Source organism: Tupaia chinensis, unplaced genomic scaffold, assembly GCF_000334495.1.
Source record: "Tupaia chinensis unplaced genomic scaffold, TupChi_1.0 Scaffold000671_2, whole genome shotgun sequence".
Lineage (NCBI taxonomy): Eukaryota > Metazoa > Chordata > Mammalia > Scandentia > Tupaiidae > Tupaia > Tupaia belangeri.
This window is the reverse complement of record NW_006160194.1, coordinates 1,202,227-1,219,304: the sequence shown is the minus strand read 5'-3', so window position 1 is coordinate 1,219,304 and position 17,078 is coordinate 1,202,227. Positions and strand designations below refer to the sequence as shown.

Genomic DNA, 17,078 nt, shown 5'->3' with positions numbered 1-17,078 from the left:
CTGCGGCGGCCGGGCACCGCGGCCTGCCGGGCCGTGGCCACCGCCACCAGCTTGCCCACAAAGACGGCCTCGTGAAGGCCAGGCTCAGCCTGCGGGGCTCAGCCTGCGGGGCACAGCGGCGCCGTCCCGGCCCTGGGCGGCCGCCTGGAGGGGCAGGGGCCGCCTGAGCTCGGTCCCCCTGTAGGGCAGCCTGTCAGTCTGGGCAGCCTGTCGGTGGCGTCAGGGAAGAGCCGGCCGAGTTAGAGAAGCGGGTTAGTGCCCTGGCACACCGGAGCCCAGGCGGGCAGCACGGGTTAGGGAAGCTTCAGCAGCGGACACCAGTCAGCATGGCAGGCTCTCGGCTGGGGCGGACAGCCGCAGCGGGGTCAGCAGAAGCGGCCGTGGGGGCGGCGGCGGGCGCGGTACTTACCCCGTTCCACTCTACGCTCATACTCACTTCCTCGCCGCCATCGGGGCCGCTCTCGTACTTGACCACGTCCGAGTTCAGGCTCTCGCGGCTCCTCCGCTTCTCGGCGCTCTCGGGGTCGTTGAGCACTTCGGCCACCCTCTGTTTGTGAACAGTGTCAAGACCCTGTGAGCCAGGGGGAAAACGCGGCCCGTTAGCTCTCGGGGTGGCGCAGGCATCCACTCAGACCCGCTGACACACTGCGGTTCCTCTGGGAGGGGCTTCGGAGTGCTCAGAGACCTCTGACCTCAAGTCCACCGACCGCAAACACCAAGCTCCAGGTAACAGTGCCAAACTAAGTATCTGGAAGGAGGTTGGTGTGCGGAGGCTATACGAGATCCCAAGCTCCTCAGAAAAAACGTAAACAAGTTAAGGCCTGGTGATTACTGGAGCCGAATCCCACACGGCCAAGCACCCAGTCCAAGGCCTGGCCTTGGAGTCTTGGAAACCATCCCAGGTGCGTGTGTGTCCAAACTGCAGACAATATGGGAAAGGAGAAGATGCCACAGCATGGCCACGCCCCACCGGGGGTGCTCTCTTCTATCTCTCTGTCTCTCTCTCCTGAAACACACGCCCTCTTGCAGTACAACAAAACAAAACAAAACGAAAAGAACTGCTGGTGGGGCCAGAAGGTGGCACAGTGGTTAAAGCACTGGACTCCCACATGACCGACCACGGTTCAAGTCCTGGGCCTGATGCCTGCTTTCTCGCTCCATGTCCCTTCCCCACAGTCCTCTCTACTGAGCACGAATGCCTTGCAGTAAACTGGAAAATAATAATAAATTAAAGAATGCTTTTGGAGGGACCAGCAGTTAGCGTAATGGCTATGTCGATGGACTCCCACGTAGTCAACCGCGGTTTGTGTCCCGGACCCAGTGGCTTAAAACTCACGCCGGGCGCGTGTGCGTGCGTGCCCAAGATCCCGAGAGGAGAATGGAGGAGAAGGGATTGCGGCGTGACCATCCCCCCCTAGGGGGTGATTTCTCGTTTTCTATCTCTCTGTCTGTCTCTGTCTGTCTGACGAGCGCACACGCCCTACAGTGAAAACCTCTCAAAAAAAAAAAAAAACACAAGAATCACTGGGTGGCTGGTGGGGAGGGCGGAGCGCGACCTGCGTGGTGAGCAGCGGGTCCGCCATGTAAGACTCGCCCCACCTCTCTTCAGGTTTGGCGAGTTTCCTAAGAAGATGCCAGAAGAAGGCCGCTTCTACACTCACCCCTAGTGTTTCTGCTTCTAAAAAAGCACACGGTGGGAAACTCACAGGGTCCTTCCATCTCAATGTAATGTTTTTAAACGCTAGCCACTAAGTACCAAAGACCTTTTAGGAGCAAACTTTCACTTTTACAAAGGGACAGGCAGCTGGCAGTGCAGCAACACTGACCTCACCCAGACTCGAGTGGAAACCTAACACAGCACAGCGGTTAAGGTGGCTGGATCCCACATGGCTGACTGCAGAGTTCAAGGCCCCGTATGCGGCAGCTTGATAAACAGGCCAGGCACACGTACATGTGTGCCCAAAATCTCAAAAGGAGGGAAAGGTGGAGGGGAGGGGATTGTGTACAATCCACCTCATTGGGGGTACTTCTTGTTTTCTCCCCCTTTCTCTGTCTCCGCAAGCACATACCCTCTGGCAAAATTTAAGGGGGAAAAGAAAAAGTACCAGGAGGAACAGGCCGGGCTGGTGTTGAGCTGAGTCTGAGCAGGACAGACGCTCATGCAGGGCGGGCTTTGAGCTCTGGTGCAAGGGCACCAAGTCAGCAGGTGGCGACCAACCGGGCGTGCCTCGCTAACTCAGGCCAAGAGTCCAGGACCAGCCCATAGCCCCGTAAGAGAACTGGATCCCACGTGGGCAACTGCAGTCTGAGCCCCAGCCCTGGAGGCTTGACACACACTCGGTGGGCCGCCAAGCGGCATGGTGGTTAAGGGCGACGGACTCCCACATGGCCAACCACGCTTCGAGTCCTGGACCCAGTGGCTTAAACTCACGCCGGGCATGTGTGCATGCGTGCGTGCCCAAGATCCCGAGAGGAGAATGGAGGAGAAGGGATTGCGGGATGGCCAACCCCCCTGGGGAGTGGTCTCTCACTTTCTGTCAAGCGCATGCACCCTATAGCAAAAAACTCTCAAAATAAAAAAGCTGTCAGGATGCTTGAAGACATGGTGGTCGGTTGGCGAGAGGGCAGGTGAGTGCGGTGGAGGAGGCAGCACTTCGTAGCCTGGACGGTTCACCTTGCGAAGCGCTGGCCGGGTGCTGACCAGTGCCAGCTGCAGGCAGCGCGGTGCTCGTGCGTCCGGTCGATGTCGACACACTTCTCAGGTGACGGTTCCCCGGGAGTCAGAAGGCTGCAGGGGTCAGAGCCCACCACACAGTGACCACGACCTTTCTTGGTGCAGGTTTGGCTTTGGGAAACGCTTTGGAGCCTCTCGGTCCAGCCACTGAGCTGGTGTCCCCGTCTGTCATCTAGAATCCACTTGTCATGGCATGTCACAGTCCTACGGGGAAATGGCCTGTTGCTGTCACAGGGAGTAAGAGAAGAGGCACTTCCGAAGAATGTTCTGGGGCACCCCGCCGGTGTTCGCACTCTGCGGTCTGCGTCGGGCCCGGAGCCCCACAGTGGCCAGCATGAGGTTTTCGGCCATTCTCGTGCAGCGGGAAGAGGGCCAGCTGCAGAGATCGCGCCACCGGTCACTTCGGCTCCGCTCCTCATCCTCGAGGCTCTCTTCCCGCTCCCTTGTGAAAGCGCCATGTGCTCCTCCACAGTCCCTGGGCCAAAGCGCTGTCCCCATGGCTTTATGACCCCTTTGAACTCAACTAAGAAAACTGCTCGAATTTGCTTTTTGTCTGACATCGTTTCTACAGTCTAAGATAAATAGCAGATTGCTACCAAAAAAAGCCAGAACCGCACGTTAGATGACGTGCACCACAGCACACCTGACAGTACCCAGCACCAAACGGCAGGCTGCGACGGTCCCAACCCGCAGTCCCCTCCACTCCACTCTGGTACATTTAAGGACAGAAGCGACATGCGCCTGACGGGGCCCGTCCTCCACGTGTACTCCATGCAGTCCGATGACCAAGGCCCAGGGTTTCGCACTGAGCAGGATCTGGACACAGGCTTCGTGAAGCTGGCGCGTCTCCCAGTGTCTATGGTGCCGGCGCAGACCAGGGCGCTGGACCCCAGAAGCACAGGTCCCCGGCCCAGCCCCGGCCCAGCTGGTGGGGGCGTTCCCAGGCAAACACTGCCATTCTGGTGGCCCGGGGCACAGCACCGCAGCATGTCACCGGGAGCACAGGGGACCCAGGCTGTGTCCACGGTCTCCTCATCCCAACGGCCAGCCCACCAGGGGGCCCCTGAGAAGGTGCCCCAGCAGCCCCCTAGTCTGGAGCCCTGGCTGGAGCGCCAAGGACAGGGCCGATGGAGAGAGGCTGCAGGCCCCGTCCAGGCAGGGCCAGCCTGCGCTGCTCTCCTCTAAGCTCTCGGGGGCGAGTTTTAAGGCGAAAGTACTAAGACGGGCCAGGCCCTGGCACAGCAGTCACGCACTGGAGTCACATGGGAAAGGGGTTGGGCTCACATCCTGGGACCTCCCTAAGCCCACGGTCCTGGTGAGCAGACGCCGGGTGGGGATCGCGATGCGAGGACATGCCGGGGATGCCCCGCTGCCGGCCTCTGTCTCTCATGAAGAAAGAGATGAGAGTTGTGAAAAGCACACCGATCTGTTACCTATGCTGGCCTTGAACCCACAGCCCTCCTGCCTCGGCCTCCACGGAAGACGGGACCACAGGCACGTGGCACTGCTCCTGGCTCCTGGGCTATGCCAAGAATCAAACCCAGACCTTCGCCGTGGCTGTGGGCAGCTGAAGAGCTGGTTGTAGCGTGAGCTCCCGGAGCAGCCCAGGGGCAGCTGCAAGGCCAGCCGGCCACCACGTCGGCCCACGCCGGCCCTCCACCCCAGCATGGGGCAGGACAAAAACTGCACGTGTGTGTAAACCTGCGCAGAGACACAGCAACGCTCGCCCCCACACACGCTTCCTCCCTCAAAAGGTGAGCTGTGCACGTGTCACCACGCACACGCGCTGAGCCTTAGGGTCCGCGGCACTTCCGTCAGCTCCCTGAGCAGGACGCTCTCTACAGCCCCTCCCCGCCCGGCACGCATCTGGTTATCGGCCAGTTTCTCCTCTTTCTTTAATTGCCAGAGGATGTGTGCAAAGGGAAGGATTAGGCGCTTTTCCTGTCCTGCTCTAAGCTGTATCTCGGCTGACAAGCCTCGAGCTGATAAAGAAAAGTGGTTCTTGACAGATTTCAAACTAATACATCCCAACTAGTAACCGAACCCCATCTGTGTCGGCCTCCTGACGGCAGCGCAGGCCCCACTGCACGGCCACAGGAGCGCCGGCGCGGCGGGGGAGGGCACGCGTGGGCGACGGTCTGCACGGCTCGATGACCTTCCACGGCACGGACACACTGCACTCTCATCCCTTCACCCCTCCCTGTTCACGTTCACTTTATGAGAGGAACAGAACGAGCCCTCCGACGAGCCCCGCCGCTCTGCCATCTCCCCCCAGCCTTCTAGGGTGCCCGCACGCCAGTGCTCAGAGGCTGAGAGCCCCGGGGCCCGCCCCGTGGCGGCGGGGGCCGCTGCTGGACACGGTGTGGGCACAGGGCTCGCCGTCTGCCTGGGACCTGCAGCCCGCCTGCTCAGAGCCCCCCTGACGCCAGCACCGAGCAACGCACACTCGCAGACGGCAGGAAGCCCGAGCCGCCTCGTCCCGGCTCTCCGAGAACACGTGCCCACACTGCCTGGCCTGTTCAGTGACTCGGGCGAGCACCCCCCGCGAATCCGGGCTCCCCGGCACGTCCAGGGCCCCTCACACGCAGCTGTGACTGACTCACGGAGAACACAGCCGTGTCAGGGAAGTTCCGCGCGGGCAGGACGTGGGGCTTCAGGGTCAACAGGTCAGAGCACCCACCGGACATCTTTAAACAGAAACACACGAAGGCAGCTCCCGGGAGCCTCACCGTCTCCTCGCAGGGACGCGGCGGTCACCAAAACTCAGTGCTCACGCTGGTGCCCCAGGACCACCTAGAGCAAGGACAGGCTATGCTCCGAGGGCGCAAGGTCAGTGTCTGGGGTCCACACCCAAGCGTGGGCGAGCCGGGTCAGGCGGTAGTTCCCAGTTCCACCTCACTCTTCTTGAGAGGTGATTGCTGTAGGGCGTGCGCACTCACCAGAGACAGAGACAGAGACAGAGACAGAAAGCGAGAAATCACCCCGGGGGATGGCCACGCCGCAATCCCTTCTCTTCCATGTTCCTCTCGGGACTTTGGGCACACACACCCTCGCACCCGGCACCGAGGGTTTTGTCCCGTTTGTTTTTGAAGAATTATTTTATTGAACTTTATTTCTTATTTATTTTAATTTGATGAGAGAGGGACAGAGAGAGAGAAGGGAGGAAAGTGAGAAAGCAAGGCACCAGGCCCGGGACTCGAACTGCAGTTGGTCACGTGGGAATCCAGCGCCCTTAGCTACCACACCACCTGCCAGCCCATTTGTGTTTTAGAGACAGAGCCTTTTGCTATAGGGCGCAAGTGCTTGCTAGAGAGAGAGAGAGAGATCTCCCCTAGGGGATGGCATGGCTCAATCTCTTCTCCATTCATCTCTCAGGATTTGGGGCACACACATACACACACCCAGCATAAGTTTCAAGCTGCCAGGCCCAGGACTCGAATCATGGTCAACCATGTGGGAGTCCAGCGCCTTAACCACTATACCACCTGCTGGCCCTGCCAGAGGGTACGAGCCCTAGGCTGTCTGTCTCCACGGTGGCTGCACCACTGCACATCCCACCAGCAGTGAGGGCTTCAGCTTTAGCTCCACGAGGCTGGGGCTCTTCTGCTGTCCTGTCGTCCGTCACCCCGTCTCCCCAGGGCTGAGGTCGTATCTCACTGTGGTCTCCACTGGCAGCCCGGGAGCTCATATTGCCGAGGGTCTCTCCGCGAGCCTGTGGGTCACCTGCACCGACGGCGTCCGTCCACTCGGGCCTGCGGCTCGGTTCTTTACTGGGGTCGCTGCCTCCCTCTCCATCCGTGACCTAGTGCCCCTCTCTCAGGCACATGACTACTGGGATGCTCTGGCCCTCTGTGAGTGTCCCCTCATTTTCCTCCCTTGCTTCCCTAATTGCCAGGGGGGGGTGTGCACTCACCACACAACAGGGAAGACGCGGGGGGGGGGGGTTAAAAAGGTGGTTTTTAAAAAGTTTGTACAAGCTAAAATATTCAAGATTTCCTACATTTTTAAAAAAATAATTACGTATTTATTGAATTTCGTCATTATTATTATTTAATTTGACCAGACAGAGACAGAGAGAGAGAAAGAGAAAGGAAAAGCAAAAGAGCAAGCCACCAGGTCTGAGACTCGAACCATGGTCGACCATGTGGGAATCCAGCGCCTCTAACCACCACACCACCTGCCGGCCCAAGATTTCCTACTTTTAAATCAAGCAGTCGACACGAACGGCACTGGAGAATCACTGCCGTCCTCGCTCCTGCGCTAACGTGAGGCATCCACCTGACTCACCTGCTTTCGTGACCTCATGGCAGCTTCTTCTAGCGTTTCTGCAGCTTCGAACTTGCCCTGGCGTCTGTAAAGTGCTCCGAGGTTCTTTAGCGTGGTCGTAACAGTCGGGCTGTGAGAAAGCGTGGGCGACCGTGAGCGACGGCAGGCCACCCCGAGGGCCAGAGGCACACAATGTGGCCAGGACGTGCCGAGCTTTCCGTGGCACTTGTCTTAACTGGAATTCTTCTTGTTATTTTAAAACATCTTTTTAAATCAATTTGCCAGAGGACAGGTGCACTCCCCAGAGAGACAGACAGAGGGTAAGAAAGCACCCCCCGTCCCCCCTGGAGAGATGGCCACACCACAATCCCTTCTCCTCCATTCCACCCTTCAGGATTTTTGGCGCACACACACAGGCATCTGGTTCGATCTTCAAGCCACCGTGTCTGGGATGTAAACCATGCAGGTGGCCGTGTGGAATGTAGCTGACTGAACGCCATGCCACCAGCCCACCCCTTAACTGGACAATTCTGAACAGTCTGTCCACCGCCCCAGGCCTATGCCAGTCCAACGCCTCCTACAGGCAGCTCTGGGCTGAGCTGCTGACGCACTGGGACCTAAGGTTACTGTCCCCATTCTCCCAGGGGGAAGAGCAGGTGCAGCTGGAAGCTCATTGTCAGGGGGGCTGCTGTCAGAGGCTCTCGGCCCACCAGCCCACTGACAGTGAGGTTCCAGATGGACCTGCTCTTCCCCCTGCGAGAATGGGGACAGTAACCTTAGGCCCCAGTTCTCCTCTACAGACCAGATGCTCGGCCTCCGCTCCACAAGGTGGAGCACACCGTCAGCCCAGCCCGAGGGTGCACGAGTCGGGGCAGGCAGTGTAGCACTGCAGTCACAGACGACCCAGCTTCCTCTGAATACAGACATGTCCTTTAAGAGGTCTTTGCCCGGGGCCGGCAGGTGGCAGGAAGGGGAAGGAGGACTCTCCCCAGGGAATGTGTCTTTGGGCATCCTGGGGAAAGCTCCTGACAGCCGGCCCAGGGACGCCGAGGCCGCAGGGCAGGGGCTGGCGCCCAGCTTGGCCCACCTCAGGGTCTCCAGGCTCTGCGGGTGAGCGGGAGCCCGCAATAACTGTCAGGGGACAAGGCGGGGCTGAAGGCCAGTCGCCACTGCCCTGGGCGAGACAGATGGTGGATTCCGGAGCACGTGGGTCACCCCTGGAATCTGGGAAGACCAGGGGCCTCACAGCCACGGGGGCCCCCTCAGGCGGTTCTGCGGAGCACACCCCCTGCCCGGCCGACTCACCTGTCCACCTTGCAGGCCTTGTACCAGCCGCCATACTCGCCAAACGGGGCCCCGTCCTTCTGCTTTCCCTAAACGGCAATGAAACCTCCCGTGAGCAACGGCCGGACGAGCACCCGCCCTGCAAAGCTTGGCGCGGCGCCTTCTCACCTTGCACTCCTCCCTCTCCTCGGCATGCATCCAAATGGGTTTGTTCTCATCTGGGGAGGAAAACAGCGTCAACACAAGTGCAGCGGAGCCCCTGAGCAGGGCGGGCGCCGAGGCTCGCCGGCTGGGACCCTCTTCCTTCCTGTGGGACCCTTCTTAAATGTGCTTCATCCAACGCAGAGTTCGCACTACAGATGGGGCTGGACCCCAGCCAACTGTGGCCGCCCACACCTGGCCCTGCGGACACGTTGTATGGGGCCAGCAGGTGGCATGGCGGTTAAGATAGTTGAATTCCACGTGGCTGGCTGTGCGGTTCCCGCGCTAGACTCAGCAGCTTGCAAATTATGCTGGGCGCACGTGGTTTCTTTGTTTTTGTTTTGTTTTTAAATACAGATTTTGCTACAGTGCGCATGCGCTCCTGGGGAGCCAGAGACACAGAAAGAGAGAAATCACCCGCTGGTGGGATAGCTAGCCACACTACTCCTGTCTCTATCCTCCTCTTGGGATTTCGGGCACACGAGCACATGCCCGGAGTGATCCGTGGTGTTCTGAGTGCAGCACTTGGCTCACCACACAGGACTGCGGACAGGCAAACAGGTCGCACCTGCTGGCCTCTGCGACCAGCCTGTGGTCGGGCACCTCACACATCAACGACTGCTAGCACGTCAGACAGGATGAGTGAATGAGTTTTAAATGTGTTGTCAAAGAGTAAATCAAGGCCAGCCAAGTGACACAGTGGTTAAGGTGCTGGATCGCACATGGTCAACCGCACAGTTCGAGTCTTGACCCCTGGTGGCTTAAAAAATCACGCCAGGTGCGTGTGCGTGTGAGTGCCCAAGATCCCAAGGGAACAGACGAGAAGGGATGGGGGTGTGGCCAGCCCCCGTGAGGTGCTTCCTCACTCTGCCTAGCATTCTCTCTCTCTCTGGCGAGTATGTGTGCTCTAAAACCAAATTAAAAAAAAAAAAAAAAAAAGAGTGAGCAAATAGCATTAAAAACTTACTGGGACCAGCAGATGGCATAATGGTTACAGACTGGACTCCCACATAATTGACGCCAGTTCAAGTCCCAGACCCAGTGGCTTACAACTCACGCCAGGTGCACATGCGCGCATGCCCAAAATCCTGAGAGGAGAAGAGGGGATTGCGGCGTGGCCATTCCCCTGGGGAACGATTTCTCACTTTCTGTCTGTCTGTCTCTCCGGTGAGTGTACACGCCCTACAGCAAAAATCTCCCCCAGTAAATGCCTAACCCTGGTGTTTAGCGTGCTTTTAGGCATACTCACTAAGCAGATTCTTTTTTCTCTTTTATTAAGATTGCCAGAGGGTGTATGTGCTTGGCAGAGAGAGGAAGCACTCCCTAGTGGGGCGGACCACTCTGCAACCCTTCCACCGTCTCCCAGCCCGCAGGACCTCGGGCACACGCACACGTGATCCAGCATGCTCTTCACAGCCCAGGCTGGGACTCCAGCCGCCGGGCGGGGTCCAGCTCCCCACGCAGCACGCCGAACCACTGCGCCTGCCAGCTTCTACGGAACACTCCTCTGGGGAGCTTGCTGCCCGAGTCTGCCAACCCAGGTCCCCGGGCTCCATACAGAATGCCAGTGTTGTGCTGAAGCTCAGGGAGAGGGCTGGCTGTCCGGGCCTTCGCGCCCGCGTGGAAGAGAGATGCCCGCACCCGAGAACTGCCCTTAACAAGGACCCAGCCACCTGAGCCTACGCTGCCTTAGAGAAGTGCAGCAGCCGCAGGGCGGCCCAGAGCAGCTGCGAGAAGCAGCACTAAGAGGCGGCCTGCACCCTGGCCCCCAGAACCGGCGAGGCCGTGCTGTCAGGCAGGATGGGGAACCTCTAAGCCATGTGGCTCCAGGCAGCATCCGCCCACCCTGCCACACGGCCGCGGAGAGGAACGGCTTACAGACACGCGACGCTGTGGGGGCAAGGGGTTCCTGCTGGACCCCCCACAGGCTGCGGCACCACCTGAGTGCCCCCGTGGGCGTGACGCCACAATCCCTGCCCCATATTCCTGTGTCGGGATTTAGGGCACGCAGATACACCTAGCACACTTTTCACACCTCCAGGGCCCAGCTGGCCACGTGGGACCCAGCCCTCTTAACCACAGGCAGCAGAGCCAGCTCTACTGGCCTGTTTACTGGGAGAGGAGAGGCATCCTTTGTAAGAGTCTTCAAAGTGTTTTTAGGAACTCTCCAAGAAAGAAAAACCTTACGCCTCTCCCCACCAGCCTTCTCAGCCGAGCGGTGTGCACGTGGGGTCCTGCATGCTGCTCTCCAGGACACAGGGCCATGTGCCAACGCCCCCACCCCAAGGCTGACTGTCACGCCTGGCTACACCGGCACGTGAGACATGCGGTGACCACGGGGCTGGGGAAACCGGCGGGCCTGACTGGCAGGTTGAGCAAAGCAGCCCAGATTCGATATGCAACTGAGCACGCTAGAAAAACTGCAGGTTGGGACCAGCAGGTAGCGTAATGGCTATGTCGCTGGACTCCCATGTGGTCGACCACAGTTCGAGTCCCGGACCCAGTGGCTTAAACTCACGCTTGGGTGCGTGTGCGTGCGTGCCCAAGATCCCGAGAGGAGAATGGAGGAGAAGGGATTGTGGCGTGACCATCCTCCCTGGGGGGTGATTTCTCGCTTTCTGTCTCTCTGTCTCTCTCTGTCTTTCTAGCAAGCGCATGTGCCCTACAGCAAAGAGCTCTCCAAAACAAAACAAAACAAAAAAGGCAGGTCGTCTGCTCAGCCGGCCAGGCGTCCCTCCCCACGGCATGACACAAGGGCAGCCACTCAAACCAGGGCTATGGCGGCTGCGGTGGCAGTGAAAACGCTGGCCTGAGACGCTGAAGCCGGGTCAGAAGGGCCTGGGTGGTGGCCCTAGATCTCCCAGTGCACCCTGGGCACAGGCACGGGGGCTGGGGCAGGCCCGTCAGGGGCCTCTGCGTGTGTGTGTCTCTCTCTCTCGGGGAAGAGAGAAACTTCTCACGAAATGAAAAGGTAGCGCGCTCCTTACCGTCTACAGACCCGAACTCCCTTTCGTGCGCCCGAGTGAGGATCTCTTTGTAGAGTGTCTCTGCTTGCTTGAACTTCCCTTGTTTCAGATAGCAGGATGCCTTAAAACAGACCGAAGCGGTCAGCGTCTCCCACGCCAGCGGGCTCCCGCCAGGCCCCACCCCACAGGGGCGCCCACGCCCACCAGGTTGTTCTTGGTCTTGGCCACGTTGGGGTCGTCGGGCCCCAGCTTGGTCTGGTAGATCTCGAGGGCCCGCTGGTAGTAGTACTCCACCTCCTCGTACTTGCCCTGGTTCTGGCACAGCAAGGCCAGGTTGTTCAGCTGCTTGGCCACGTCAGGGTGGTCCTTCCCCAACACCTGGGGGAGAGCCGTGTTGCAGGGACACTTGTTTTGCCACCACTCGACCCGCTCTCCACCCCACTGCTGGAATGCTCTTCCCAGGGCACACTGGTGCCTCAGTGCTTAAGGCAGCTGGATCCACATGACCGACCACATGGTTTGAGTCCTAGACCCAGCAGCTTGAAAAACGAGCTGGAAGCATGTATGTGTGTATCCGAAATCCCAAGAAGAGAAACTGAGAAAGGACTGTGGAGTTGCCATCCCCTCTCGAGAGTTCATTGGCTCTCTCTCTCCGTCAGTCCTTTTCTAACAAGTACATGCACCCTCTGGGGGAAAAAAAAACATTTTTAAAGAAAAAAACGGGGCCAGCAGGTGGCATGGTGGTTAAGGTGCTGGACTCCCACGTGACTGGCCACGGTTCAAACCCAGACCCAGTAGCTTGATCCATGCCGGCACGTGTGTAAGCACGCCCAGAATCCTGACGGGAGTAGAGGGGAATGGGCTGCACCATGGCCATCACCCCTGGGGGAGGATTTCTCATTTCCCTGTCTCTTGAGGTCACTCTGAGTGCACACGCCCTATGGCAAAAACCTAAACAAAGAAAGCCAGCCAGCCAGCCAGCCAGATCCCACAGAGCTGTCTGTGGTTCAGATCCTAGCCCCAGCAGCTTGAAAAACACGCCGGGCACATGTGCATGCCTGTCCTGAGTCCTCCTGGGACGAAGCAGTGGTGGAGGGGAACTGTGTGCGAGCACCACCCCCACCCCGGAAGCAAGCCTGGAGCCCTCCCTACAGCCTCGGGCATTGCCCGGCAGCAGAGGCCCTACTGCCCCGCCTCGCCAGGCTGAACCAACCTTAGATGGTTCTTTCAGACCCCAGGAAACTGGCCCGGCTGCAGGGGCACGAACAGGGTTCAGGTGCCTGGTGGCTGGAGCTGCCAGGGCCCCGGTTAGGTTCCTGCCAACTAAGCGAAGCTGGCAGCCTGTGGTCCTGCTGGCGAGCAGGAGAGCACACGGAAGAGACCCGGCGAGACGCCTGCTCGCCCGCACCGGTGCGCCAGGCCCCCGAGAGGCCCCCATACCTTCTCGCGGATCTCCAGGGCTCGTTTGCACAGTGGCTCTGCTTCTTTGTACTTCCCCCTTTTCCCATAGAGCACTGCAAGGTTGTTCAGAGTTGCCGCCACCTGCCGGCAGAGGGAGCTGCTGAGACCGGGACGGAAGACGGGAGGGCATGCACGCGTCCCGCTCCTTCTCAGGGTGTGCTGCTACTGTGAGCTCCGCTCAAAGGAAGAGCACTGTCCCTGCAGCAGAGTTACACAGTCACCCTGCAGGACCCCGGCACTGACCAATCAACATCAACAACAGGGCCTTGATTTTATTTCCCTGAAAGCCACACAGCCAACCAGGACGGATCTGGATGTGAATCTGCCCGATTTAATAAGAATATAAATTTTTGAGAAAAATTTAGAGAAGTACATGCGATGTGATTGAGGATCGGGTTACGCAGGTGCTGCGTCTGGGAGTGGTGCAGACCCTGGCCGCACTGCCCAGGCCAGCAGGGCCCTGCGCGGGCCTCCTACCTGCACCCTCTAGTGGACGGCAGCTCCTACCTCCCCTGTTGGGTTTAACATCACAGTGAGTTGGACAGAAGACGTGCCGGGAAACACACACAAACCACTAAAGAAGCACATGTACAAACCGCGGGGTGGTCTTTGCCCAGAGTCTTCTCACGGATGGCCAAGGCGTCGTTCAGGAGGTTCGCTGCGTCTTTGTACTTGTTCTGGTCCCTGAGTGACAGAGCACACGTAAGTGCTGCAGGTGTGGCCTCCTGTGCCTGCCGCAGTGCCGTGTGGGACCACAGGGGTAAGGGCGCTCCGGTTAGTGAGCCACTGGGAGATGGCCAGGAGACCCACCACTAACCGCGCTGGTGGGCCGGCCCCGTGGCCTAATGGTCAAGGCAGCCAGGCCCCAGGTGGCCACCCACAGCTTGAATTCCAGCCCTGGGGGCTTGAAAAACACCCCAGGCGTGTGCACACATGTCCACAATCCCGTCGAGACAGAAAAATGGAGAAGGGACCGTGACCACCCCAGGGTAGGGGCTTCTCCCCACACCCCACTCTACACCTCTGGCAAGTGTACGTGCCTTGTGGCAAATTTTAATAAAATAACAAATGGGGCCAGCAGGTGGAGTGGTGGTTAAGGACTCCCACATGGCCAACTGCAGTTCGAGTCTTGGGCCTGGTGGCTTGCTCTCTCACCTTCTCTCTCCCTCTGGTCAAATTTAAATGAATAAATAAATGGATGGATAAAGTTTACTGAGACAAATGCGCTGGCCAGCTGAGCTAGAATGGACCGGAGTCTGTGAGCCTGGCCCTCGCGTCCAGATCGCTGGACACAGGGTCGTGACGCTCCAGGGCTGTCGTGCACGTGCCACTGCCCCATGCAGAATAAGGAGAGGCCACCTAGGCCCACAGCAGAGTCTGCCGGCGTCACAGGAACTGACCCCGCCAGTCACTGTCTGTGTAAGTCCTGGCTACGCCAGGCCACTTCCCCAAGTCCCAGCCTCCCTCCCTACAGAGCAAGTGCACCACCTAACTCCGGGTGGCTGCAAGGGCTACGTAAGGTAACGTGTGCTGTGTGCTGCAGAAGGCGTTTCAAACCCGAGTGAGGACCAGCTGGGAGCATGACGGGTAAGGCCGCTGGAGCCCACACGGGCGACTGCGGTTTGAGTCCTGAACCTCTCAGCTTGAGAGACACATGGGGAACATGTGCGTGTGCCCAAAATCCTGAGAGGAGACTGGAGAAGGGACTACAGCGTGGCCATCCCCTAGGGGTGCTTTCTAACTTTCTCTCCCACTGTCTCTGGCAAGCATACCTACACTACTGCAAATTACAAAAAAACAACAAAAAAAACAACAACTGGGTGGGACCAGCAGGTGGCGTGGTGGTTAAGGTGCTGGACACTCCCACATTGCTGACCACGGTTCGAGTCCCGGACCTGGCAGCTTGCTTTCTCATTCTCTCTCTCTCTGGTCAAGTTAAAATAAATGAATGAATAAATAAAATTAAAAAATTAAAAAAAAAAAAAATCTGGGACAAAACTTCCCAAGACGTCCATCTGTACAATATTATAGCCAGATAAAAAGCTGAATAAAGTGTACCTTCTTACGAGCATGGTACGTGAGCTGCCGCCCAGCTAGAGGACGGAAAGTGGAATGACTACACACAGCTACTGGGGCTGGCAGGTGGCGCGGTAACTGAGGGCAGTGGACTCCCTCGTGGCCGACCGCAGTCCAAGTCTCGGACCTGGCGCTTGCTTTCTCACTTCCCCTCTCTCTCTCATTCTATCCCTCTCTGGTCAAAATTAAAAATAAGTAAATGAATGAAGTTAAAATAATTCTTTAAAATCCACTACACGTAGCTACTCGGGGTCGCAGGTGCTGGGTCCGTGTTGGTGACAAGTGTGCCCGGGGAGAGCCGCTGGGAAGCTGAGGACGACTTGCCTGTACACCAGGGCCAGGATGTTGAGCATGGTGGCCACGTCCGGGTGGTCATGCCCCGAAGTCTTCTCCAGGTCCTCCAGGGCCTGCTTGCAGAGGGGCACGGCCACCTCGTAGCGCCCCTGCGAGGCGTACTGGATCACCAGGTTGTGCAGCGTGCGCAGGCGTGCTGGGATCTCGTAGCCGCCCTGCTGGGCCGCGGCCGCCGCACTGCTGTGCTGCTGCTGGACTGTAGGAGAGGGGCTGGTCGGCTCTGGGCCGCGCCCACACCGCCCCAGCCCCCAGCCCCAGCCCCTAGGCAAGCAGCTGATAGCGGCAATGCGACAGGATGGCGGGGTACCACTGGCACAAGAAGGGCCAGTAAAAGGACTGCGGGCCTCTTCCCGAAGAAACCACAGACCCCATCAAACGAAGCTGGCTTCAGGCCGGCCCATGCCCACTGGAGTCCCTGCCATCACCAGCGGATATGCGCGCCCACCCCGGGATGGAGGAGAGGGAGGGGCTGCAGAGTGACCACGCTCCACGGGGTGCTGCGCCCTTCACCCTCTCTCCTTCTCTGACAGGCACATGCACCCTCTGACATTATTAATTAATACAACTTTTAAAAACCAAAAGTGTCTTAAATTCTTCCAGGAAAAGCAGGCATGCTGCCGAGCTGTGCCTGCAGGCGGCGCACGCTGTCCCCCTCCACACGGGGTCACTCACTGCCCTGGCCCGGCTCGTCCTCGTCATTGGGGAACAGGTCGTCCAGAGGCTCTTTGTTGGAGTCGGTGTCTCTGTCCTCCTACAAAGAGACGTGGGGCAGGCTTCACTCGTGGCACCGGAGGCCAGGACAGAAACTCGCCTTACAGAGCCCCAAGAAGAGGCAGCAGAGCAGGTCGCCCACCATCGCGCTCACCCCACTTAAGGAGGCTCGCACGACTAGGCTCGGCGCAGACCAGGACCACAGTTCAGAGCCCGGGGTGTCCGCCATGTGGGGTGCTCAGTCCGAGGGGACCGGAAAACCCCACTCGGAACCCGAACTGTAGGAGCAGACTGCCCTGTGCAGCTCTGCGCCCCCACAGGCCGGGGCATGGGACCACCCTCTGAAAATCTCCCTACGGATGGCTGAAGAGACGGCAGAGACAGGGACGAGGCGGTCTAAGCGGTCGGGACCCTGACCAGGAAAGAAACCAGGGCGTCTGGGAAAAGGAGTGCTGCTGATTCTGGAGGGACCACCTGGTAAGCAGGCACAGCTCCCAGAGGCCGGCTGAGCTGCACCGCCTGAACACGGGGCCCCGCCGGGGTGGCCTGCAGGAAATGTGTGTTCTCCGAGACACTGACCTCGTGAAAGACAGACAAGGGCTGGGACTGTCAGCGGAGGGTGACCAGAGACGGCCAGCTACTTTACTATATGCGTTTGTATGCAGAACTGCATGGTGACTTTTCCGAGACGTGGGATGTGGAGCACGCAGTCCTGACCCAGGCCCTGGACTGGAGTAAAAGAGGCTGCCACAGGGGCCGGCAAGTGGATGGTGGTTAAAGGTGCTGGACTCCCACATGGCCGACACGGTTCAAGTCTCAGAACTGGTGGCTTGCTTTCTCACTTCCTCTTTCTCTCTCTGCCTATCTCTGATCAAACTGGAAAATAATAATGATAATAATAAATAAAAGTTAAATAAAATATTTCTTAAAATAAAAAGAAAATGAAAAGAATTAAAACTTAAGTCATGCTATTCAACAATATGTTCAACTAAAATTATGCCCTGTGTGTGTGTGTGTGTGTGTGT

At 58.6% G+C, this 17,078-nt stretch overlaps 1 protein-coding gene across 13 annotated transcripts in view; it reads right to left on the bottom strand.

Moving 5' to 3' along the window:
* Nucleotides 1-17,078, bottom strand: part of KLC1 (kinesin light chain 1) — a 42,161-nt gene that overhangs the window by 17,710 nt on the left and 7,373 nt on the right. For 4 of the 13 annotated variants that reach the window (XM_006160055.2, XM_006160059.2, XM_027776406.1 and 1 more), the window contains exons 3-12: nucleotides 16,015-16,093; nucleotides 15,313-15,538; nucleotides 13,509-13,596; nucleotides 12,892-12,993; nucleotides 11,656-11,829; nucleotides 11,473-11,572; nucleotides 8,453-8,502; nucleotides 8,306-8,373; nucleotides 7,022-7,130; nucleotides 410-571 (exon numbers count right to left, since the gene is read on the bottom strand). In XM_006160055.2, coding sequence (XP_006160117.1) covers nucleotides 410-571; nucleotides 7,022-7,130; nucleotides 8,306-8,373; nucleotides 8,453-8,502; nucleotides 11,473-11,572; nucleotides 11,656-11,829; nucleotides 12,892-12,993; nucleotides 13,509-13,596; nucleotides 15,313-15,538; nucleotides 16,015-16,093 — 1,158 coding nt within the window. The remainder of the gene's footprint in view (nucleotides 1-409; nucleotides 572-7,021; nucleotides 7,131-8,305; nucleotides 8,374-8,452; nucleotides 8,503-11,472; nucleotides 11,573-11,655; nucleotides 11,830-12,891; nucleotides 12,994-13,508; nucleotides 13,597-15,312; nucleotides 15,539-16,014; nucleotides 16,094-17,078) is intronic. The other 9 variants (XM_006160060.2, XM_027776408.1, XM_014592215.1 and 6 more) reach the window with 3 other exon arrangements.